The sequence below is a fragment of the Pseudorca crassidens genome, chromosome 17, assembly GCF_039906515.1.
Source record: "Pseudorca crassidens isolate mPseCra1 chromosome 17, mPseCra1.hap1, whole genome shotgun sequence".
NCBI lineage: Eukaryota > Metazoa > Chordata > Mammalia > Artiodactyla > Delphinidae > Pseudorca > Pseudorca crassidens.
This window is the reverse complement of record NC_090312.1, coordinates 15,320,033-15,344,344: the sequence shown is the minus strand read 5'-3', so window position 1 is coordinate 15,344,344 and position 24,312 is coordinate 15,320,033. Positions and strand designations below refer to the sequence as shown.

Below are 24,312 nucleotides of genomic sequence, written 5' to 3'. Positions count from 1 at the left end.
GCCCATCCTCCGCGGAGGCGCACTGGGCCTGGCCATCAACTAGGGCTCCAGGCGGTTACTCTGGTTACTGCCGGAGCGCCGCGCTGGAAGGCTGCCGCCGCCCGCGAGGGATGCTGGTGAGGAGTCCGTCGGGAGCCCCCGCCGCCGCCGCCGCCGCCTCCACCTCCGCCTCCGCCTCCGCCTCCGCCGCCGCTGCCCTCTAAGGGTAGCGCTGTGGAAACTGCCGTGCAGCGGCTGGAAGGTTCGGGGGCTGGTGCCTCGGGAGCCGCGGTGAGGTGGAGGTCTCGAGGTAGGGGCTGCGCTTCCCTGCCCTAGAGCCGCAGTCTCCAGTCCGAGGCCATCTTTGGTGGGCGAAGGCGGTCCCGGCGAGAGAGGACGCTCACTCCTCACCGCCGCAGCCCTTGGCGCTTTCCTACCCGGCTGGGCCATCGCTGTCGGACGAGGCGAAGCCGCATTTTTCCCAACGCGAGATATTTCTTTGATGTTTCTCCCCCTGTTCCTCTTCTGAAAGGGCACCTGCTGCTGGTGAGAGAGAAGAGCAATTTTACTGCGCGACGAGCCAGCAACAAAATTTAGAACATCATCCGGAATAGCCCCCAGGACCCTCCTCGCCTTCCAGAAAAAAAAAGGGCGTGGGGAAATACATGGATTGCTTGAAAGGGGAGAGCCTGGTCGGGAGCTGTTGGAGCAGGAGATTTTTAAATACTGTTTTTTAAATCCTGGAGAACGTTCTCCTCTTCTGATACTTTTATACTAACTTTATGTGATTTTGTAAATTAGTCCGATTTGAATTGTAATCCTGTGACGGTGTTTACTGGACTTTGGCCGGTCCCCCGTGCTACTTTTGGCAACACCTTTTGGGGAGAACATCTAAACACCAAAACCGTACCAGAAAAGATCGGATCTGAACATTGACCCGGTGTCACCGAAGAAGCCTTTAAACCATGTGGACTTTTCTTGGCATTGCCACTTTCACCTATTTTTATAAGAAATGCGGAGACTTCGTCTCTCTGGCCAACAAGGAGCTCTTGCTGTGCGTGCTGGTGTTCCTGTCGCTGGGGCTGGTGCTGTCCTATCGCTGTCGCTACCGGAACGGGGCCCTCCTCGGGCGCCAGCAGAGCGGCTCCCAGTTCGCGGTCTTCTCGGATATTCTGTCAGCCTTGCCTTTCATTGGCTTCTTCTGGGCCAAATCCCCCCCTGGATCAGAAAATAAAGAGCAGCTCGGGTCTAGGAGGGTAGGTTGAATTCCAAGTGGGCAAATGAATGAGTGTGTTATATTAAAATTAGGACTGGGGTTACTCAAATGTAAATATTCTAATTTAAAGGGCGAAAGGCTGCAGGTTAGATACTGTGGTAGGAATTCTCATATAGCTGGTTTTTTGTTTGTTTGTTTGTTTTAAAAGCTCTTGACTGTTCCTTGGCTAAAAACCTTTGTTTCATTTAGTGTTGGTGGTGCCAGTGCTAAATAAAATTGGTTTGATTATGGATGTTGATTTGATGATGAAAGTTGAAATGTGTGAATCACTAGGACAAAATCACCATCTGTGTTGGAAAAAAATATTTTTTAAATTTAAATCCTTTGGTAAGGATTATGTTTGAACCTGGGAAGAAAGAAACCTGCTGCAGGTTAAGTCTGCGGCTTATAAGAAGGGACAGCTGCCTGGGGAAAGTCACAGAACAGTGGCAAGAGCTGGCAGAGTAAAATGCTGTGTTTTAAAGTTTTAGGCAAAACACCCTTCCCTCCCCAAGTCTGTGGAGCCTTGAGTAAATCAAGGTCCTAAATCAAGAGACTAATGTGTGCAGTTCAACCATGTTCCTAAATCAAAGGTGAGTCTTCAAATACACGTGAAGTTATGATGATCCCTGCAAAGACAGCAGAGGAGGACAATGGTGGGAGATGAGGGGGGAAAGGTTGTTGAGGTCAGAACATTTCGGATTTGTTGCCCTTGGGTGTTTATACTTTTTCCCAAGAGCACTGGAGGATTCTAAGTATGGGAGTAATGATATTTGATTTTTACTTTTTAAGAAGCACATTCCAGTTTCTGTGTGGAGAATGGATTGTAGGAGTACAAGAGTGGAAGCAGGGATGTGGGGTGAGAGACTCCAGCAGTAGGCCAAGTAAGGGACGACAGTGACTTGACGTTAGGGTGCGTGGCCTACAGAATAATTCACTCTTTTTGGGCTCTGGATCCACATCACTTTCCTGTATCTGCAGTACAGATCAGCACAGTTTGCAGAAGAGGGGGGGCTTGGTTTAGAAGTTTTGCTTCACCACTGCTGACTGTGAGACCTTTGGCAAATTGCTTAGTTTCTGTAAGGATCCGTTGCCTCTTTTAGGTGGGAACAGCACTAACCTTGCTGGTAGTTATAGCGAATTGAATGAGTTAATGTTTGCAAAATGCCTGGTTCATAACTGTGATAAATAGTAGCTATTAACATTAGTCTAAAGGTGGTCTCCGTTAGGAACCTTTGGAGTGGTGCTGAATTCAGTGATAGGGTGGGTGTGGGTTGGAGGAATGGGAGGGGAGGGAGAGGGAATCTTAAATCCTCAAATTGACGTCTTTGGTGTCTTTGTCTGAGATAATGTCCCTCGAGGTCGCTGAGCACTAGTCCAGGTGGCTGGAATGTCGTTATACCACAGAGAAATTTGGGGGTAGGAAATCGGATTACCAGCAGTCACTATTGGTTCCACTCTGTGAACACCTCAGGCTTTCTGCTTAATTCCTAAATACCTGGGAATTGGTAGACTGTAATGAGTACTAAGTTCCCATTAGTGGGAGCTACTAATCTACTGACCAGGCTCTGAAAGACGTAACTTTCTCCAGAGTTCTCCTTCCAGGATTGTGTGTGTGTGTGTGTTTAACAGGGAAAATTTAGGAAGAATAACTAATAACAAATGGCTAAGATGACAAAAGGGGCTTTTCTTGCTCTCTGAACAGTAATTTAAATATAGACAGTTGCTCTGGCCATTAAGAAATACTGAGAGTAAGAGTAGACTCTATTGTGAAAAGATAATTTCTCTAAGAGAAATTATAAAAAAGTAGAATGGACAGGAAGGCCCCAGTCCATTATACAGGCTGAATGAATATTAGAATCACAGAGAATTAAAATTCTAAAGGATTTTAGGTTTTATCTCCTTCCTTTTTTATTAAAACCCTGTCAAAATGGCATTAAAACCCCATCAAAATTGCATTTAGTCTTAATCGATAAGGTCAGAGAACTCAAGGAAGATGGTTCCTTGCAACTCTGAATCTGAAATGTATTCATATTTGTGAATCCACATACCAAGAAAAAATACTTATTACAGTATTGAACTGGTACTTCCCTGGCGGTCCAGTGGTTAAGATTCTGTGCTTCCAATGCAGGGGACGAGGGTTCAGTCCCTGGTGCAGGAACTAAGATCACACATGTGCAGCACACACGGCTAAAAACAAAACAAAAAATATTGAATTATTCTTTAAAAAAAAAAGTAACAGGCACTGTTATGCTCAGTGGGCATACATCTCTCAAAACAGGCTTTTTCATCTTCTTATAATCAAAGTAAAGGTTTTTACTGTCAGCCCAACGAGTGATAGGTTTAATGTTTGTCCTTATTCCTAAACTGCAGGGCCACTTGTTTGACTAGGCTCTCTTAAGAGTATCAGGATAGGGGGAAAGGAAGGTAATTTAAATATATTCTTTTTTTTTTTTTAAATATATTCTTATATGTAAGGACTAAAATTGTGAACAGGTCGAATCCCAAGGGACAGAATGAGTTATTCTCTTGGAATTTTACGATAAATATTCTCAATAGATCAATAGCCAGGATTTGACAGTCTTTTTGTTATATAAAAGTGATTTTAGATTAAGGTAGATTTTTCAGATGAAAATCCAGAGGGAGAAAATAAAGATGAATTGTTGAAATATCTACAGGGTGCTGAATAATTTGCAACATGAAGTCATATCAGAAATTGTGTATGGGATTCCCTGGTGGCGCAGTGGTTAAGAATCCGCCTGCCAATGGGACACGGGTTTGAGCCCTGGCCCGGGAAGATCCCACATGCCGCGGAGCAACTAAGCCCGTGCGCCACAACTACTAAGCCTGTGCTCTAGAGCCTGCAAGCCACAGCTACTGAGCCCGTGTGCCACAACTACTGAAGCCCGCACACCTAGAGCCCGTGCTCCACAACAAGAGAAGCCACTGCGATGAGAAGCCCGCGCACCGCAACGAAGAGTAGCCCCACTCACCACAGCTAGAGAAAGCCCGCGCGCAGCAATGAAGACCAAATGCAGCCAAAAATAAAATAAAATAAATAAATCAATTAAAAAAAAAGTTGTACATGATTTGCATCTGGTAGATGCTCAGTATATATTTGAAGCATTGAGTAATTAATGGTAGAATTTTCCCTGTAAGTCTTTGAAGCCCCTTGTAAACATTTTTTATGTTTGGCCTATTATGGATTTATAAATATGTGACAGCATTTTCTAAATATGTCTGAATGATGGAATACACATTTAATTTTATTGGGATATTATTATACGTTTTTGTTTAACCAATATTTTGATATCATTTTTTATATATGATCTGGATTTAAAAACATAACAGTTCATTTGGTTTGATAATGTTTAGGGTATAGTTTTTACCTAAGATGCAAATGTCCAGTGTGTCTATATAGTAGTAGTATGATTTAAAGATAACAAATGTGGCTACATAATTCACTTTTTTTTTTTAAAACAGTGCAAAAAAGGAACCAGTATTTCAGAAACAACCTTAATAGGAGCAGCTGCCTCTACGTTGATATCTTCTCAAAATGATCCAGAAATTATCATCGTGGGGTCTGGTGTACTCGGCTCTGCTTTGGCGGCAGTGCTTTCCAGAGATGGAAGAAAGGTGACGGTAATTGAGAGAGATTTAAAAGAGCCTGACAGGATACTTGGAGAATTTCTGCAGCCAGGCGGTTATCATGTCCTTAAAGACCTGGGTCTTGAAGGTAGGTTCATAGTGATTTTTAGGAGTTATGTGGCATAAGCAAGCACTCCTTGCTATGACTGGTAAAAAGGTATTCCATTTTATTTTCATGTATAAAAGTTACTCTATTCATTTACCAACAAATTTGCATGAAAATGAGAGCAAAGGAGAAAATAAGCATGAGGAGATATGAAGTAGCCTTAGTGAGATAAATGAAGTGGCTAAAACATTGTAATGGTCAAAATTGAAGACTGGAAAACCAGAATGAGGACATGAAATTTAGTGAAAGGTGAAGGGAACTATCATTTGTAGAGTGCATATGATGTACCTGTTACGGAACCTTTTTTTTAAAGCATCATTCATCCATTAACCCAGTGCTTTTTAAACACTACTCATTTAGGAAATACTTATATTTGCTGTATGCTTTGCATGAGGTGCTGTACTGGGTGCCAAGGCTATACCGGTGAACAAAACAGATCAGCTATCTACTCTTGGGAATCAAAGTATAAATCTAGGCCCAGGCTGTGAACTGAGAAGAGCTGGCTTGGTATGTAGGGTAGGCAGTACGTTGTAGTAATTACCAGCATTGGTTCTGGCACTAGATTGCCTGGGTTTGACTACCACCTCAGATACATAAAAAGCTGTGTGATCTTGGCTAAGTTACTTAACCTCCCGTGTATTCGTTTCCTCACCTGTAAAACTGGCACACTTAAAACAGTCCTTGTCTCATCGTTTAAGAGGATTAATTGAATTCATAAAGACAAAGCATTCAGAACAGTTCCTGGTATGTAGTAAGCACTGTGTGAATGTTTGCTATTTTATTCAATGAACTGAAAAGGAGACCGATGTCGCCAGAAAGTATTGGGTAATGGGGAAGGGAGAGTGGCTTGAGATTAAGGTTGGAGAGGTAGGCAGCTGCCAGGTCATGCAGGGCTTTGAAGGCAGTGGAGCAGGAATATGACAGCATCCTGTTTACGCTTCTATAAGGGCTTCAGACCTTTGACAGCTACTCACAGTGACAGACACACCTTACATCCTGACTCAGTACCTACAAACATACCTAAATCAGACTGAAATTTTACTTTTTAAATACTTGTCATGATTTTACCCAAGTGTACAATTCACAGCTCGAAAGTCACTTCACAATTTACCGCTGAGTCACATCCTGCAGTTTGTAGAAAGCTGTTTTAAAAGAATGTGTGGATATGGTGTGGTGAATAGCCTCCAAGACTGTGGTGGTGCGGTAGCAAGAGTCAACTCAAGGAGTCTGGTGGGAGCTCATTGCTAAGTCCAAATGACAGATGATGGTGATTTGGACTAGTATGGTAGAGAGGATGTAAAGAGAAGTGGACAGATTCATGACCAAATTAAGAGGCAGGAATGGCATGATTTACTAAAGGATTGATGTGAGGTATGAGAGAGGGGGTATTAAAAAATGATTCCTAGGTTTTGATTTGAGCAACTGGTAGATGGCGGTGCTGTTTGCTGATAAGAAGACCTAGAGAGGAACAGGCACTGGGAGGAAGTTGGGAGACCTGTTGAGATATCCAAGTGGAGATGTCAAGTTGAATATATGAATCTCGAGTGCAGAGGAGTGAGTGATTTGAGCTGGCTGGAGTAGACACTTCAGAGATGTCCGCATATTGGTAATACATAAAAGCCACAGCAGTGATGGAGACCAGCTAAGGAGAGTGTGCAGGGAGAAAAGAGAGGACAGAATAAACCAAGTCCTGGGAAACTGATGTTCAGAGATTGGGTAAAAGAAGAGGAGCTTGCCAGGGAGACTGAGCGGGAGCCGGCAGAGTGGCAGAAAAGAGCCAGGAGAGTTTGGTGTCCTTAATCCAAGAGAGGAAAATGTTTCTAGCTGGAGGGGACGGGTACGTATCAGGAAAGAAAAGGAGCCATGTCATGGTTTGCTAATGAAGGGTCAGGTAAGATTAGTGTAGAGAAAGGGCCATTGGATTTGGCCATTTGGAGGTTGCTTGTGACATTGACGGTATTTTGGTGGAGTTGTGTAGACGAAACCTAGACTGAAGTGAGTGGGAGATTAAAAATTTGAGACTAGAGAACTACTCTCGAGGAGTTTTTCTCTAACAGAATACAGAAACGGCAGAGGTGAGATGCAGATGTGAGGATAAAGGAGGGTTTTTTTAAAAAATTAATTTATATTTGGCTGCATTGGGTCTTTGTTGTGGTACACGGGCTTCCCATTGTGGTGGCTTCTCTTGTTGCAGAGCACGGGCTCTAGGCGGTGGGCTTCAGTAGTTGTGGTGTGTGGCCTCAGTAGTTGTGGTGCACGGGCTTAGCTGCTCCGTGGCATGTGGGATCTTCCCGTACCAGGGCTCAAACCCGCGTCCCCTGCACTGGCAGGCGGATTCTTAGCCACTGCGCCACCAGGGAAGTCCCCAAAGGAGGGGTATTTTGATACTAGGTAGAGCATGTTTGTGTGGTGACAGAGAAGGTAAAGTTGAGAGAGGGGCGACTAAAGGGGTTACATTCATTGCTTCATTTAACAAATATTTATTAAGCATTGGCCGTATTGTAAGTACTGTTCTGGGTGCTGAGGCTACAGTAGTGAACAAAACAAAGATTCGAGCCCTCATAGAGCACACATTCTAGTTGCTAGTGTAGAGCGTGGTGATAAAAGATGAATAAATACATTTAGAGTATATATTATGGTTATAAGGGCTTTAGAGAAGAATCAGAAAAGGGACATAGGGAGTTGAGGGTGGCGTGTAATTTTAAATAATGAAGTGGGAGAAGGGAAAGCCTCGCTGAGAAGATGACATTTGAGTAAAGGACTGAAGGTGGTGAAGGAGTTAGGGCTACCTGGAGGAAAGGACTCTCTCTCCAGGCAGAGAGAGAATCAAGGGGAAAAGCCTGGTGGGAGGAGTGAGCCTGGCCTCTTTGAAGAGCAAGGAAGGAGAATCGTGTTGACTTGAGTGGTGTGAGTTATAGAGAAAAGGTCAGATGGGCAATGGGGGCTGGATTCCACTGTGGTCCACTATATGGATTTGGCTTTTACTCCAAGGGAAGCCACTGGAGAATTTTAAGAAGAGGAGTTATTAGATTTCACATTTTAGAAGTATGATTAGAAATATTATTTTAAAATATTCTTGTTATTGTGTAGAAAAAAGAGTAGATCATAAAGTGGCAAGTCAGAAGCAGGGAGACCTGTTAGAGATTATTGCGGAATCAGTGAGAGTTGTTGGCTTGGACTAGGGTCGTAGCCGTAGAGGTGGGGGAAGTGGTCACATTCTGGGAATATATTTATCTTCGGAAGGAAGAGTCAGTAGGACCGGCTGATGGATCAGATGTGAGGGATGAGAGAAAGAGAGGAGTCATGGTATTTAAATGAGACTAGATGACATTGCCAAGAAGAGGTGCAGGACGACCCCTGGGGTACTGTAACGTATAGAGGTCAGTGAGGTGAGCCGGAGCCAAGAAAGACGACCGAGAAGGAGCAGGTGAGGAGGAAAAGCAAAAGACTGCAGGGCTCTGGACCCAAGTGGAGAGAGTGCATTGTGAGGAAGGGAGGTCCACCTCTGTCCTTTTAAGTTTCCTAACCACCACCCTTCATGAGACGGTCACTTGAGGCAGGTGTGACAGTATCCTGAGACAGGATTTTGTTACCTTTATCGTTGAACATCAGGCAACTGGAAATGCCCTCAGACTAATGACTGGACTTAGAATCATTTAGAAATCCAGCCTCAGGGGATATGTCCAAGGTTGTGGCAGCAAACCTCAATGGGTTCTTATGGGTAGTTCATGTAAGGGTGAGGAGAGCCATGCAAGAGGGAGGGGAGCCACTGAGGTATTTTAGCCAGTCCACGCATCATGCGTACCTTTACTATCATAGCAAGAGTCCTTTTTAACATTCATTATGCTATCAGTTCCCCCTCAGGTGTGATGAGCTATGGATAATAGAAGCCCTTGAAATAGTTACTTTTCGGAGTGTGGACTTTTAATATAATACTGACTGACCCATCCTGGTGTGTGGGTTTTTAATAAGTGAATTGATTGCCCTTTGGCTTAAGCTTAATATCTAGAACTCTTCAAATGAATACATTATAATTTAAATGCTGTATCTTTATAATAAGTCTCATTATCCAGTGGGGAACCTCCTCCTCACCTCACTTTCTTTAGGATTATCTTGACTTTTCTTGGCCTTTTTGCTTTTCTGTATATAAAATTTAGAATCAGGTTTCAATTCCCATGAAAACAAACCCTGTCAAGATTAAGACTGAAATAGCATTAAATGTCTAGCTCAGGTTTAGAAAAATTGTCTTGGACTTCCTATCCATGAATGTGGTATACTCTCCATTCAGTTAGGTCTTGAGTGTATTTAAATAAAATGTCATAAATTTTGTTTGTCTTTTGTTATATTTACTCCTTGACTCTGATTTATATTTGGACTTCCATAAGTGATACCTATTTTATTATGCACTGTATACTCATTTTGAGGTTCAGACTTCACACCAGGTCATGGTACAAAGTTATGATTGGATTTCTTATGGATGACTCCACCCATGGCCTATGGTAGATGGCTTACTTCCATGCCATGTCTCAGGGCGTTGAATTGATTTTTTCTGGTCTCTGTCGTATTGACAAGAAATTTACGTATGGTGCCAAGTTCCAACGTCCATTGCCTGTGGGGGCCCCTACCTCCTATCCAGGAGTGGCCCTTATAACTCCAGCCTTTTAGGCTTGTGGTTCTGATGCCCTTATGCTATTGCCTTTAAAACTTGCTCACTGGTTTGACTTTGAAGTTGCTTTTCATTTATTGCATATGCAGTTTTTTTGTTGGTTTTGTTTTTTAGCTTGCCTTTTCATAGAAAGCAATTCTGCATTTTTCAATGTGGAAGAGTTTTCCATGCCAGTTTATCTGATATGTTGATAGTAGTAGTCTAATATTGGAGCTATATGGTTAATAGTTAGTGACAGCTCTAAGTCCCATCACTGTCTTCAAAGTTATTAACTATCTAGTATTCGTGAAGCCTGAATTTCATTAAGGTTTAGGGTGCCATCTTCCTGCCTGCTTAAGGAAGTAAAAGTGCCAAAGTCTGTCATGTTTGATTTCATCAATAAAGTAGAAAGAGAGAGAAAGATTTTTCAAGAAATCTTAAATTAGACCTTGTTTATATACTTGACTTAGGATAATTTACCCAAGGAAAAATTTTACTGTGCTACTATATACTTTTCACATCGTCTATATACTTTTCACATTGTCTGTTGTGTTCTAAATTGGACAGTTTTAGCATTTAAAGTTCTTCCATAATATAATTATGGCTTAAGAAAAACAAGCTATCTCAGTAGCTGACAAAACAAAAGTAGAAATACTAGATGGGCTTTAAACATTTAGGTCAGTAAAGACTGGCAAAGAGATCCAAAGTGAATACACTGCTAACTGGAAGCTTTTAGGATGTATGTTTTTTTTGTCATACAAAAAATGTAGGATGTATGTCATTTTTCTCTGAATGACTTTAACTGGAATAATTTAGAAACCATACCAAAAAATTAACTTACTTTGGTCCTAGGTCAGATGTGTGACAAGTATTCATCCAGCTTGTCCCTGACTGGACTTTAAGTGTGACTAAAAAGCATATCAGAAACTGATGTATTTTGATCTTAGCATAGATGTGTGATAAAAATTGTTTTATAAAAACAATTTTTAAAGTTTTAAATTTTAAAAGTTTTCCTTTCATCAGAAATGAAGTTATTTTAATGTACTTAATCCTAATATATTTTAATGTATTTAAATATATATTATGTGACTATTTTAATATACATGCTAAAGTCCACTTTTTCACAGAAACGTATTTCCAATACTGTTAACCATTCTTTAGCATAATTTTAAGCCTGTACATAGTATTTTCTCAGTTCATACTTAATAACATACTTTACCTAACTTAGATTCATATTTAGGTTGTTTACAGTTATTCTTATTAGAGGTAACACTGTGGTGAACCTGTTTTTGTATATACCTTTAATAATTATTAAAAATATGAATTATATCTTTAGGATGAATATCTTAGATGGATTACAAGACTAAAATTATTATATCAAAGGATGCTAACTTCTTCATGGTTCTTGATAATTATTGCTGTACTTATTTTCTAAAATGTTATTACTTTATAATATGACCAGTAATGTATAAATTTATCCATTTTATCTTTATCTCACTAGCAATTTTGAGAGATTTGGTGTCTTATTGTTTCAGTTTTATTTCATTGATTTTTTTAAATCAAGTTTTGAACATTTTTCCTGATATGTTCAATGTTTCTGTACTGCTTAGTGTGAATCATCTATACACTTTTACCCATTATTGTTAGGGTCTTAATATTTTTCCTATGAATTTTAATGAATGAATTTTATATGTAAATATTTACCTTTTGTGATATTATGAATTTGCTAAGACTTGTCTTCCAGAAGCATTAAGATTTCTGAAATAGTTATAGTAATGTCCAGTTCTCCAGTTGGTATCATAGCTTTATGAACAAAGAAACTCATTTTCAATGGTCCATGTCCTCTTGGTGCCTAGTGTAACTCTGGGTATATTACAAAATTGATTTTTTTGACCTGAATTGTTTTGCAGATACAGTGGAAGGTATTGATGCCCAGGTTGTAAATGGCTACATAATTCATGATCAGGAGAGCAAATCAGAGGTTCAGATTCCTTTCCCTCTGTCAGAAAACAGTCATGTGCAGAGTGGAAGAGCTTTCCATCATGGAAGGTTCATCATGAGTCTCCGGAAAGCAGCTATGGCCGAGCCCAAGTAAGACTACAGCTTCAAATACATGATGTTAAAGAAACACATTTAAACTTGGCCTTCCTACAAATACTATTTTATACATTTTCATAAGTGTTTGGGTATGGGTTAGAACATAGCTATTATACTAAAATAAACCATAAGTTAGAAGAATGTTAGCTCTTCAATGCCTTTGTTAAGAGTATCATATAGATAACCTTCCTTTGAATGACATAGAACTACTGAGAATTTTCCTTTGACTAAATATGTGATCTTTTATGTGTTTGGAATTTAGAGGATATAGTTGTTGTAATTAAGGTTTAAGTTCATATGTGCCCATTTGGGAGTTGGGGTTTGTGGTTATGGTACTTTTTATTAAAAGTCAGGTTAGAGAACTTCAAGAGAAGATCCCTGTTCCATTCATATTAAGGACCTAGACTGACAGAACTGGCTGCTTCTCTCTCTCTTTTTATTGAGCTATAGTTGATGTACAATATTATGTAAGTTACAGGTGTATAGTATAATGATTCACAATTTTTAAAGGGCTTCTCTTAATTATTAACTTATATTTGTCTCTAGTCCTATGCATTATAATGGAGATTTAAGTTTTAAACATGAGAACCCTCATGTCATTGGCAAAGGCTTAAGTGTTGACAAAGCAAGTGAAATGAGTGGATTATTCTTAGAACTGAAAGAATTTGATATCTATGGAAGTAGAATATGTTCATTGTAGAAAAATGGAAAAATACTCAGAAATATAAAGAAGATTGTAAAAATTATCCATGATCCTTCTAACTAGAAGTAACTACTCTGAATAATTTGGTAGATAAGTTCCAATTCCGTGTATGAATTTGTGTGGGTATGTAAAATTTTTCTGCATGTATTTTATTTTTTAATGAATGAGATAAAACCTCATGTTACTTTTTAAAATGCTTTTAAAAAAATCATTACATTAGTAATATGTATTCCATTTTAAGAAATTAGAAAATTAAGGGCTTCCCTGGTGGCACAGTGGTTAAGAATCCGCCTGCCAATGCAGGGGACACGGATTCAAGCCCTGGTCTGGGAAGGTCCCACATGCCGCAGAGCAACTAAGCCCGTGCACCACAGCTAGTGAGCCTGCGTGCCACAACTACTGAAGCCCGCACGCCTAGAGCCCGTGCTCAGCAACAAGAGAAGCCACCGCAGTGAGAAGCCCACACACCTCAACGAAGAGTAGCCCCCGCTCGCTGCAACTACAGTAAGCCCGCGCACAGCAACGAAGACCCAACACAGCCAAAATTAAAATAAATTTTAAAAAAGAAAGAAATTAGAAAATTGAAACCACACCAATTCTAAAATCCGTTAATGATCCTTTTACTTTTCGTCATTCCAGACCTTTTTCTATGTACATGTGTGTCCAGTTTACATGGGTAAACTCAAGATAAGGAAAAGGGAATTTTTCATTCCTTATTTAAATTGTTCAGTTATGCTACCAGAGAATTTATTTCTGTTTATTTATCTTTTAGCACAAAGTTTATTGAGGGCACTGTGCTGCAGTTACTAGAAGATGATGATGCTGTGATGGGAGTTCAGTACAGGGATAAAGAGACTGGAGACATCAAGGTGAGATATATCAAATATTAGCTCTTCCTAAGAGATTTTTATTTTCTTTTTCTCCTACTCCTTTAAAAAAGTAGGCTCACCAATTTATTATTCATCAAAGGGACCAAGATCTAAGCCCTCTGCACCAAATTGAACACATTGTTCTTTAGAGCACTTCAGAATGCTGTTCAAATAACTTCAGAAACAAACACCACGATTTTAACTGTATTAAAAACTTAAATGAGAAATGTACCCTAGGAGAGAAGCAGAGGGGAACTGGAAGATGCAAAAAGGAAGGACTCAGCATAAAAGAAATAATTAGAATAAAATATTGTTTAAGTAAGAAAGGCAAAAAGTAAGAGAATGTCTGGGGAAATAGCAGAATAAAATAGTTTGCTCCTGTTGGTTTAGTAAAGAAGAGAAAGTCCAAGGCTTATCTGTTGATTCTTCCCGGCTGCTCCATAGGGTAACCACGTCCTAGGAATTATACTCTAATGGGGGCAATTACAAGATAATATAAATACATACATCTACATGTACAAAAATTCTTCTAAGCCCTAGCCACTAACTGAAAGCACTATGTGAAGTTAGAAAATTCTAGAATAAAAGAATGTGGTTAGTCCTTGGAATTTGTAATGAGATTCAATCCTCTATGGGCTGTGCTTGCTTTGTAGCAGTTTCCCCCAGTGTCCATCAAAGTAGCTTAATCTCAGATGGTTTGGATGGTAGGGCTTTGGAGGAAGGTGATCCTCAGGGACTCAAGGGGAAGGGTCTCTAAAGATTGGTCGTGCATTACCTTCAGCCCGTGTAACAGCTCCTTCAATAGCATTATCTTCAAATACTCTGTAATGCCCCATAATGTATTTAAATTTGTTCATGTACCTTTTAAAAGAATGTCCTTTTCACTGTGTACTTCTAACCATTTAGCTGAGTATTCTTTGTTTTTGTTGTAGGAACTCCATGCTCCATTGACCGTTGTTGCAGATGGACTTTTTTCCAAGTTCAGGAAAAACCTGGTCGCCAATAAAGTTTCCGTTTCTTCACATTTTGTTGGCTTCCTTATGAAGGTACCATAGGAATGCAATTGTAGGAAATAAAAGCAACTTGAAACTTGAAAATTATTAAAATATTTTATTTGTTTTTCTAGAATGCACCACAGTTTAAAGCAAATCATGCTGAACTTATTTTAGCTAATCCGAGTCCAGTTCTCATCTACCAGATTTCACCTAATGAAACTCGAGTACTTGTTGATGTCCGAGGAGAAATGCCAAGGAATTTAAGAGAATACATGACTGAAAACATTTACCCACAATTACCTGGTAAGAAATAGTATTTCACTGCCATTGTAATCTACTGTCTGCAAGCAAGTCTCACAAAAGGCCCTTCATTTCCAGTTCTCACTGAAGCTTTGTCTAAATTAGGCCAAAGATAAGGATGGCAGGTGAAAAATTCATCCAGTCAGCTACACTGGAGCTGAATGAACTATTTAAACTAGCACATAAAAAAATCTCCAAGTAAAAAAAATAGTTTCAATGTATTTTTTCTTAGTAATAATTAGTTTTCTGAATAATCATTAATAGTGGCATATATGGTATTTTTTAAGGTAGTCTGGATAGCAGTCTAGGTATGTGAATTCTTGAAATAGCTCTTACACTTAATTACTTCTTGTGCTTGGTTTTTGTAGAAATGATAGCTACCATATATTGAATGTCTACCATGTAAGAGGTGTTTTACAAACATAATTGAATGTCTACACAACTACCCTATGAGGTAGGCATTATCATGATCCCCATTTTACAGATGAGGAAACTAAGATTCAGAGAGGTTACTTAGCTTCTCCAAATACAAACCTTTAGTAAGTGGCAGAGCCAAGGTGGAAAGCAGGTCTGTCTAGCTCATACATCTCTGACCTCAGAACATGAGGGCTATAAGGGATCTTTCAGACATCTTTGTAAAACACTCATTAAAATTATTATTTTTTGAGAATAGGAAGATGTAAGAAAGAAATATAAACAAATTATTAAGAATATTGATAAAATTGAAGGGAAACCCTGCTTGCCAGTTATGATATGATTATAGTAATAGCACATTATCCTTGGTATGAGTACGTTTTATTTAAATATTATGTTTTTTAAGTTATTTTTTAAATTAAGCAAAGTTTTTTTTTGCAAAGTTATTTTTTAAACTAAGTGAAAGCACTCTATTTAATAATTAATGGAATATTAACAGAAATTAAGGTATACATGGACCAATTTAGATTTTTAACAATGACATTTTCAGCACTTCAATACATTTTCACTCAGTTAAGGCATTTTTTAAGCTTTCAGATGGAAAGAATGAGTTATGCATATTTAGGAAAAGGATAGTTAATAATGTGATAGTTTTAGCATTTTTTTCTTTTATATAGATATTTTCCCCCCAGTCCGAAACTTAGTTGCAGCAGACTGCCCTGTGTAATTTTATGCTCAAATTAGTTAAGTTATGGAAATTCTACTCATTGTAGGAAGGAATAGTTTCAGCATAGGCATTCTGCTCCTATATTCCCAGATTACGAATTGTATGAAAAGAAAGTTTATTTTCTATGCAGGTAGAAGCACAAAACTTTAAAACTGGGAAGTATCTCAGAGATAAGCTAATCCAACTGTTTCATTTCTAGATGAAGAAACTAAAGCTCAGAAAGGTAGTGCTCTATACACCTTACCCTTTTTCTACTGTACATACCCTCCTGCTGTTTGTGAATTGGTGGTATATTTCATCTGATCTTATAGAATATGGTGGTGACAGTAAATTAGGCGTTAAATATATGATACCTAGCATTTAACATTTGGAAGAGAGGTGGGTGGTTTTTCTCCCTGTCTCATCTCATCTGGATTTGCTTCACTTTTCCTGAAGTTTTCTGGTTCACCCAGCTCTATGTTTATCTACTTACATTAATTTTCTCTTAGATTCCTTAGTAATTCCTTAGCTTGAATAACTAGGTGCTTAATGAACAATTTTAGTAATAATTAGTTCTTGATTTTTTGCAAGGAATATATGTAACAACCATAACAGATGTGTAGCAGGTATTTGTTTATTCTTGATAAGAAAATGTGGTAACTTGAAATTGGAATGTTATAAACCATTTATTTGGTGGGGTGGGCTTTACTGCAGATCACCTCAAAGAACCATTCCTAGAAGCCACTCAGAATTCTCGTTTGAGGTCGATGCCAGCAAGCTTCCTCCCTTCTTCACCAGTAAACAAACGAGGTATTATTTTATTGGACTGATTTTATAAAAAATATTCCAAATACTCAGATTCATTACTCCAAATGACATGTATGTGGTACAATTTGTAACATGTGGTACGGAAACTTGATTACTGTGGATTAATGCATTAGTAATACCAAAATTAGTTTTATATCTATTATTTAATATTCAGTACATATAGGTCACTGTTCTAGTTATTGGAGATACAACAGTTAATTAAATACAGTCCTTAATCTAGAGAAGGCAGTTTTCTAGTGAGAGATATAGATATAATTTCAGAACACTGATCATAAATGCTCAGTGCTCATAAATTATGCTTCTGCTCATAAATTACCTTCTGTCTCTATAGGTTTGCCTCTTCTGGATATTTCCTATAAATGGAATCATATAATATGATCCTTTGTAACTGGCTTCTTTGAGGTTCATCCATGTAACATGTATCAGTCCTTCATTTGCTTTTATGGCCAAGTAATATTCCATGTATGGATATGTCAGTACCACATTTTGACTATCCATTCATCAATTGGTAGACATTTGGGTTGTTTCTACTTTTGGTTCATACCTGTGTATGGGTTGTTGTGTGGACATTTATTTTTATTTTTCTTGGGTATATACCTAGGAGTTGAATTGCTGGGTCTTAGGGTAACTCTGTTGAATGCTTTGAGCAACTGCCGAACTGTTTTCCGAAGTGTCTGACCCATCTTACGTTTCCATGAACAATGTATGAGGGTTCCGATTTCTCCAGATCCTTGACATTGGTTATTATCTGCCTTTTTGCTCATAGTATCCTAGTAGATGTGAAGTGATATCTCACTGTGATTTTGATTTGTATTTCTCTGATGGATAATGATGTTGAACATATTTTCATGTGCTTATTGGCCATTTGTGTATCTTCTTTGGAGAAGTGTCTGTTCAGACTTTGCACATTTTTTAACTGGGTAAATTTTAAAAAATTTATTAAGTTCTAAGAATTCTTTATTCTAGATATAAATCCCTTATTAGATATGATTTGCAAAGTTTTTCTCTCATTCCATGGATTGTCATTTTGGTTTCCTTGATGGTGTTCTTTGAAGTTTTTAATTTTCATTAAGTCCAGTTTATCTGGTTTTTTCTTTTGTCACTTTTGATGTCATATGTAAAGTCTTTGCTCAACCCAAAGTCATGAAGATTTACTCCTGTATTTTCTTCTACGAGTTTTATAGCTTTAGCTTTTACATGTAGGTGTTTTGATTCATTTGAGTTACATTTTATGTATGGTGTGAGGAAGGGGTTCAGCTTCTTTTGTATGTGGTTATCCAGTTGCACCAGCCCCATATGATGAAAAGACTATTCCCTATTGAAGTGCCTTGGCAGTCTTGTCAAAATTTGACTGTAAATGTTAAGAGTTTATTTCTTTCAACAGTATTTTGTAGTTTTCAGAGAGTAAGTTTCACATTTTTATTAAATTTATTCCTAAGTATTTTACTCCTTTTCATGCTATTATAAGTGGACTTATTTTCATTTTAAGATTCTTCATTGCTAGTGTATAGAAAAACATTGACTTTTGCATATTTAACTTGTATCTTGAAGCCTTGCTGAATTCATGTATTAGTTCTAATAGTTCATTGAAAAGTTTTAAACAAGGTAGTGGCATGACTAGAGTTTTGTTTCAAAGATACTACTCTGATATGTTGTGGAAGGTGGTTTGGAGGAAAGTTCAGACTGAAGCCTATAGTAAGGCTATTTAATTATTCCATGTAAATGATGATGAAGGGCCTGAACTAGGGTGTGGCAATAAAAATGGAAGGTAGAGAATGGATTTGGGTAGCATCTAAGATGAAGAATGCATGAAACTCAGTGATTAATGGTAGTAAGAAACAGTGAGGTCTCTTGATGGATCCCAGGTTTCAGGCTTAGATAATTTTGCCACCTATGTGCTGACATCGGAAATACAGGAAAAAGTGTGTAAGTTTAGGGAAGTGTGGAGAGATGATGAGTTCACTTTTGGACATAGTGTGAAGGGCTGGGAGGTCATTTGAATGGCCAGGTGGAGCCCCACTGAAAACAGGAGTGTGGAGCCCTGAGGAGAGGTGTGAACGGGAGCTGTCGATATACTGTGGCTCCTGAACATAAACAGCTATCATTTGCTATGGAGAAACATGCATCATAAACTACCAGTCATGTGAACAAACTATACTGCAAAGCAGAATGAAAGCCAGTGCCAAACTGATATAAACAGCATGCTGTGAGAACATATCCTAGTTGGTGGGACTGGGAATGTTCCATGGAGAAAGAGGAATAAAAGCTGGTTATAGTTCGTGGTTTTTAGTGAAGGTATTAGACTAATACATAAAAAACTTGGATTAATATTTAGAATATACCTTTTCATAAATTAATATATATTATGTGTATTCTATAATTAGTTATAAATGTAGTATATTGTGACATTACAGAAAAAAGTTATCCATAATTCTGCCACCTTGCCACTATTATTATGGTTGGCTATTTCTCTCAGAGACAAAATTAAATAAATACTTTGTTTAACTGTCCCTCTAAGTCATAGGTCATTAGCCAGGCTGACAACTGATGGGAACCTTAGTCAGGAGCTTGGTCAGGAGGTGTATCTCGAGTCAAAGTGCAGAGCTTTCTGCTTCCGTAGCTTTGTTTTTAAGGGGGCCTAATTTTCAGCTAAGATTCAATCAAGGCTTATTCTCCTAAATTAACTTCTGATGGTTTTGGAATATCTGCCTATTCCCTTGGAACCATACAGACATCTCTCTATAACATGCTGGCAGCAAATATTACTGTGAAACGTCAACGACCTCTTGATTTTTTTCCCTTGTGGAAGGCTTGCTGTTTATGCATGGATGCCTGTACATTCTTTGTTTTTTCGTGGAAGAGGCCTTATAAATATTTTGACATTGTTTGACTTAATCTTAGGGTCACATGTGAGCTTTTTTTTTTTTTTTTTAAAGAAGATGTTGGGGGTAGGAGTTTATTAATTATTTATTTATTTTTGGCGGTGTTGGGTCTTCGTTTCTGTGCGAGGGCTTTCTCTAGTTGCGGCGAGCGGGGGCCACTCTTCATCGCGGTGCGCGGGCCTCTCACTATCGTGGCCTCTCTTGTTGCGGAGCACGGGCTCCAGACGCGCAGGCTCAGTAGTTGTGGCTCACGGGCCTAGTTGCTCCACGGCATGTGGGATCGTCCCAGACCAGGGCTCGAACCCATGTCCCCTGCATTAGCAGGCAGATTCTCAACCACTGTGCCACCAGGGAAGCCCATACATGTGAGCTTCTTGAGGGCAGGGACCATGTTCTTGTTCTCACTGTATCCCCAGGGTCTGGCACATATTAGTTACCCAATAAATATTAATTGAATCAACTCTTGAATTTTTGCCTGAATAAATTTTAGTCATGATTTAGTCCCTTGTATTTTCACATTCTCATTTACTAGCTCACATTCAAAATGTTTATAAATTACCAGAGTAGTTTTTTTGTCTTAAAGGATGCTCCAGGATGATGTTATAATCTACTTTCTCTCTTTTTATAGGTGTTCTTCTTTTGGGAGATGCTTATAACATGAGGCATCCTCTTACTGGAGGAGGAATGACTGTTGTTTTTAATGATATAAAACTATGGAGAAAATTGCTAAAGGGTATCCCTGACCTTTATGATGATGCAGCTGTTTTCCAGGTAAGATATTATTCTTTGACAAAAATGTCACAAAACCGATTTTTTGGGGGGGCCTAAGAGGAATGGGGCTTTGAAGGGGAGGTCTGTACCTAGGAGCCTGGTCCTTAGTAGTGATTCTTAAGCAGTCTTGTTCAGGATTAAGAACTTGACTTGTAACCTGTGAATCTTTTAGAATCTCTCTGTATTTGGATATTATATAACATTGGATTACATGGGCCACTTAGCTTCAGAGATGTAACTCATTGCTCTGGAGATTTTTTTTTTGGTGGGTGTGTAAATGTTGAACAAGGCATAATTACTGTACAACAGTCCTCAGGATAACTATCAGTTTAGGGGATTATAAACATCAGTTTGTGCTCTCTCTCTCCCTCTCCCCCCTTACCCTTCCTTCCTTCTTCCCTCCCTCCCTCTCTCCCTTTCTTCCTTCCCTTTACCATATAATAAGTGATCTTTTTCCTTTTCAGGCCAAAAAATCATTCTATTGGACAAGAAAAACGTCTCATTCCTTTGTTGTGAATATCCTTGCTCAGGCTCTTTATGAATTATTTTCTGCCACAGATGGTAAGTGCAGATATTTTTAAAAGAATATTGCTGAAGTGCAGGGTTTTAGCACAGGAAGGGAACTTAATTACAAAAAAGTTAGTGATTAGGCCAGAACTAGAAATGTTTCCTGAGTTTGCTAACTTCCAAGTTGGTAGTCCTTTTTGACTCAGCCCTTGAGCAAGACTTTTTCTAATCATCATGTATCCACCACTTTGTGTGGAAGGCTGTTGCTTCCGGAGACAGCCTTAATAGCAATACCTCACTAATGTGTCATTATTCACCCCTCTGGTCCAAATCAGATGCATAAGATTGCGATGCAAATCTTATGCAAATGCATGAGACTGTGATGGAAGATCTTTCTGGCCATGAATTAAAAGGCAATATAGTTGTTAATCTTTTTCTTCCTGAACACTAGTTTTAATTTCTTTTCAAAGTTGTATTTTGTAAAATGAATATGAGCTTCATATCAAGCCTAGATTTTGTTAAAGTGCACAAGCAGAAATATTCCCACACTTTTGTTTTTGTTTCCATATGAGGTGATGGTCAATCTATACGTTAAGGAAAACATGACTAAGCGGAAACAGTGGTAGAAATGGAGGAAAAGGCATCTGTGCCACCTCCCAACCATGGCCGTGTACAAATTAGTGAGTGGTAGGTTAGTAAAACTAGACCTTTAGGTTTTCAAGAATAAATATAACTTGAATCTCATTACCTCAGGTGTTTACAACAAAGCTATTTCTATGACCTGGCTGAGGCCCTAGTGGTCTATGCTTTGGTGATCTGATTACAAAGGATGATACAGTACAAATAAATACTTCCTGCAGAGTCTCTAGCCATCGTTCTTGCTAAAAGAAAAGACAACTTACTGTGCTATGCCAAGCAAATCTCTTTTGCTAGTTGAGCATGGAAGTTACAGTGGCTGGTTGGGCGAGAAAAGAACTAAATTTGGAGTGTTTCTAAGCTCTTGAGTTTCGTACATGATGAGTTTGAATCTGCTGACAAAACAACATTAAAAAAGTTATGAAATAGTGGAGGAGGAATGAGCTTTATTGGAGTAAAACGTTACCTGTTGTACCCTTTTTCATCTTTTGTGAAGAACAATCTAGACATACTTGAGAAGAACATTGGTTCTGTACTATTAAAAAGGTTATTGATTGATTATATTATGTTGTGAGGGTTTAATGAATTATTTTGAAAAGTATAAAAAATGTACACATATAAGGCATTATTACTCTTCACAGCTGTTCTTTTTACTTGATAATTTACTGCTCAGAGATATGGATCAGGCATCTTAGAGACTGGGAATCTGGTTTCTAGAACTGTGTTTTTATAAGAAAAGTGTTTACAACAAAGTAGTTTGCATCATTTAATGAATTTACAACACAGTCAAGGAAATAGCTTTTAAATAACTAACTTCTAAGACCTGCATGTTTAGTAATTATTTACTAGCAGAAAAAGTTTATTCACACTTAAATTACTATGTGTAATGTGACTTACGAAATTTAAAGGAAATCTTGGGTTGCTGAAATGCCAGCACTAGATTTTTTAGAAATTATCTGTAAGGTGTAATAAATGTTACACATTCATTTTTTTCTGACATTTCATTAATACCCAACATAAATGTGTGGATAATTTGATCGGGAGTAATTTTTAACTTTTATTTTAGATTCCCTACATCAACTAAGAAAAGCGTGTTTTCTTTACTTCAAACTTGGTGGAGAATGTGTTGCTGGTCCAGTTGGGCTGCTTTCTGTGTAAGTTGTTTCGATGACACAGAGGAAACGGGTGTTCCAGGTTTTCTTAGGACAGTTGGGTTTATGAGTGACTGCAAGCGCCATTTTATCATCCAGTAGCATCCCAAACAAAACGTAGCCCAGAGAAATGAAAACAGGCAATAGTTAGTGCTGCATTTTTGTTCTAGGAAACAGGGTTGATTCTATGGGAACCATGATCAACAGAAGTTTATACTTAGAATTTAATTCTGTTGGGACTCATGAAACTCAGTAACAGTTCTGATGGTGCAGACATACGTAGAATTATTCTTGGAAAGTCTGCAAAATGAAATTCTTTAAGACTTTTCCCCTTCGTCTGCTATCTGAATGTCAACACTGTTATCTTTTGAAACATCTAGACTCAACAAGCCAGGCAATCCAGCTATTTCAGACCGAGATCTCAAGACTAGTGAGAGAAACAGCTCAAAACAGACAATTTAATAAACGAAGAGGAGGTACTGGCTTCTCTGACAGGGGTGAAGTCTAAGTAGTTTCTTGTAAGAAAAAAAATTTTTTAATTTGTCCCTTAGTTGGCAGATGCAAGCTTATAAAGTCCCCTAAAATGTGGAGTGTGTGTTTACCTTTACAGATGATACATAATTGGAACCTCTTTATGAGTCAACTTTCATTTCCAGGTCTTACTTATATATATATACTTTTTATCTTTCCTATTTATTACAGATTGACTCCTAATCCTCTGGTTTTAATCGGACACTTCTTTGCCGTTGCGGCCTATGCCACATATTTTTGCTTTAAATCAGAACCTTGGATTACAAAACCCCGAGCCATTTTCAGTAGCGGTGCTGTATTGTACAGAGCGTGTTCTGTAATATTTCCTCTAATTTACTCAGAAATGAAGTACTTGGTTCATTAAGCTTAAAGGGGAACCATCTGTGAATGAATACTGGGAACTTGCCAAGTCTGAAGAGACTTGGAAGAGATGTACATAGCACAGTACTATACCTCTTTTAAAGTGGGAACTCTTGGACCAAGATTGGGATTAATTTGTTTTTGAAGTTATTTGTATATAAACATGTAAATATATACTTTAGTTTGCAATTTCAAATGAAGGGTACAATAAGATATGTAAAAGAAATGATTGTTACTGTAAATTAGTGCTAACACTGAGGAACTGCAGTTTGTCTTTTGAATTCAGTATTTGGGATGAGTTATTGTGGGGCATGCAAATAAAATGAAGAACGAACTCTCATGTCTTTTTGCCTCGTGCTGTGGACTTCTTTACGTAACTTCATGAAAAAGAAACTAAAGTGGGATGGAAAATGCGGAGGGAAACCTATTCTGTTAAATAACTAACTCCTGACGCTGGGGAAGTTGCCTTAATATCTCTGGACCTTATTTTCCTCATCTATCCACCTGTCTTTCCTCACTTATGCAATTGGATAAGGTTATTTTCTGAGTTCTTAGAAAATATCACATTTATATGGAAAGGTAATCGAGGGCTTTATATAAATTCCACTGTGTAACATTAATAAGCCAGGCTAGGCTTATTTCAAGAAACAGTGAATGAACAAATAAGCACTTGCAATATCTGGCATAATGCCTTAAAATCAGTCAGACTTTACTGAGTTTACAGTACATTTGAAGAGATTATGGACATTCAGAAGGGTATCATGAGACTTAAGTAAATCCCCAAATATCACTAAAGTAAATTGCTTCCATTAAAAGAGCAGTAAAATACAACCAGGAATTTTAAGTAACTACTTCAGATTCTAACGATTAGAGCTAAAATTTTATTTATAAAATAAAGCTTTTATAATTAACATTTCTCTTGTTCAACT

General features: G+C 38.3%; 1 protein-coding gene across 2 annotated transcripts; it reads left to right on the top strand.

The window, feature by feature from the left end:
• SQLE (squalene epoxidase) lies at positions 1-23,727 on the top strand. Of its 2 annotated transcripts, XM_067711293.1 has the most exons (11): positions 2-1,235; positions 4,718-4,970; positions 11,544-11,724; positions 13,206-13,302; positions 14,235-14,348; positions 14,429-14,600; positions 16,432-16,527; positions 20,056-20,198; positions 20,663-20,759; positions 22,408-22,495; positions 23,195-23,727. In XM_067711293.1, the coding sequence occupies exons 1-11, from the start codon at positions 945-947 to the stop codon at positions 23,385-23,387; spliced, it is 1,725 nt and encodes a 574-aa protein (XP_067567394.1). In that variant the 5' UTR covers positions 2-944; the 3' UTR covers positions 23,388-23,727. The 2 variants fall into 2 exon arrangements, with proteins under 2 accessions (XP_067567395.1, XP_067567394.1); XM_067711294.1 differs by lacking the exon at positions 16,432-16,527 and having other exon boundaries at positions 1-1,235.
• The last annotated feature ends 585 nt before the right edge of the window (positions 23,728-24,312 follow it).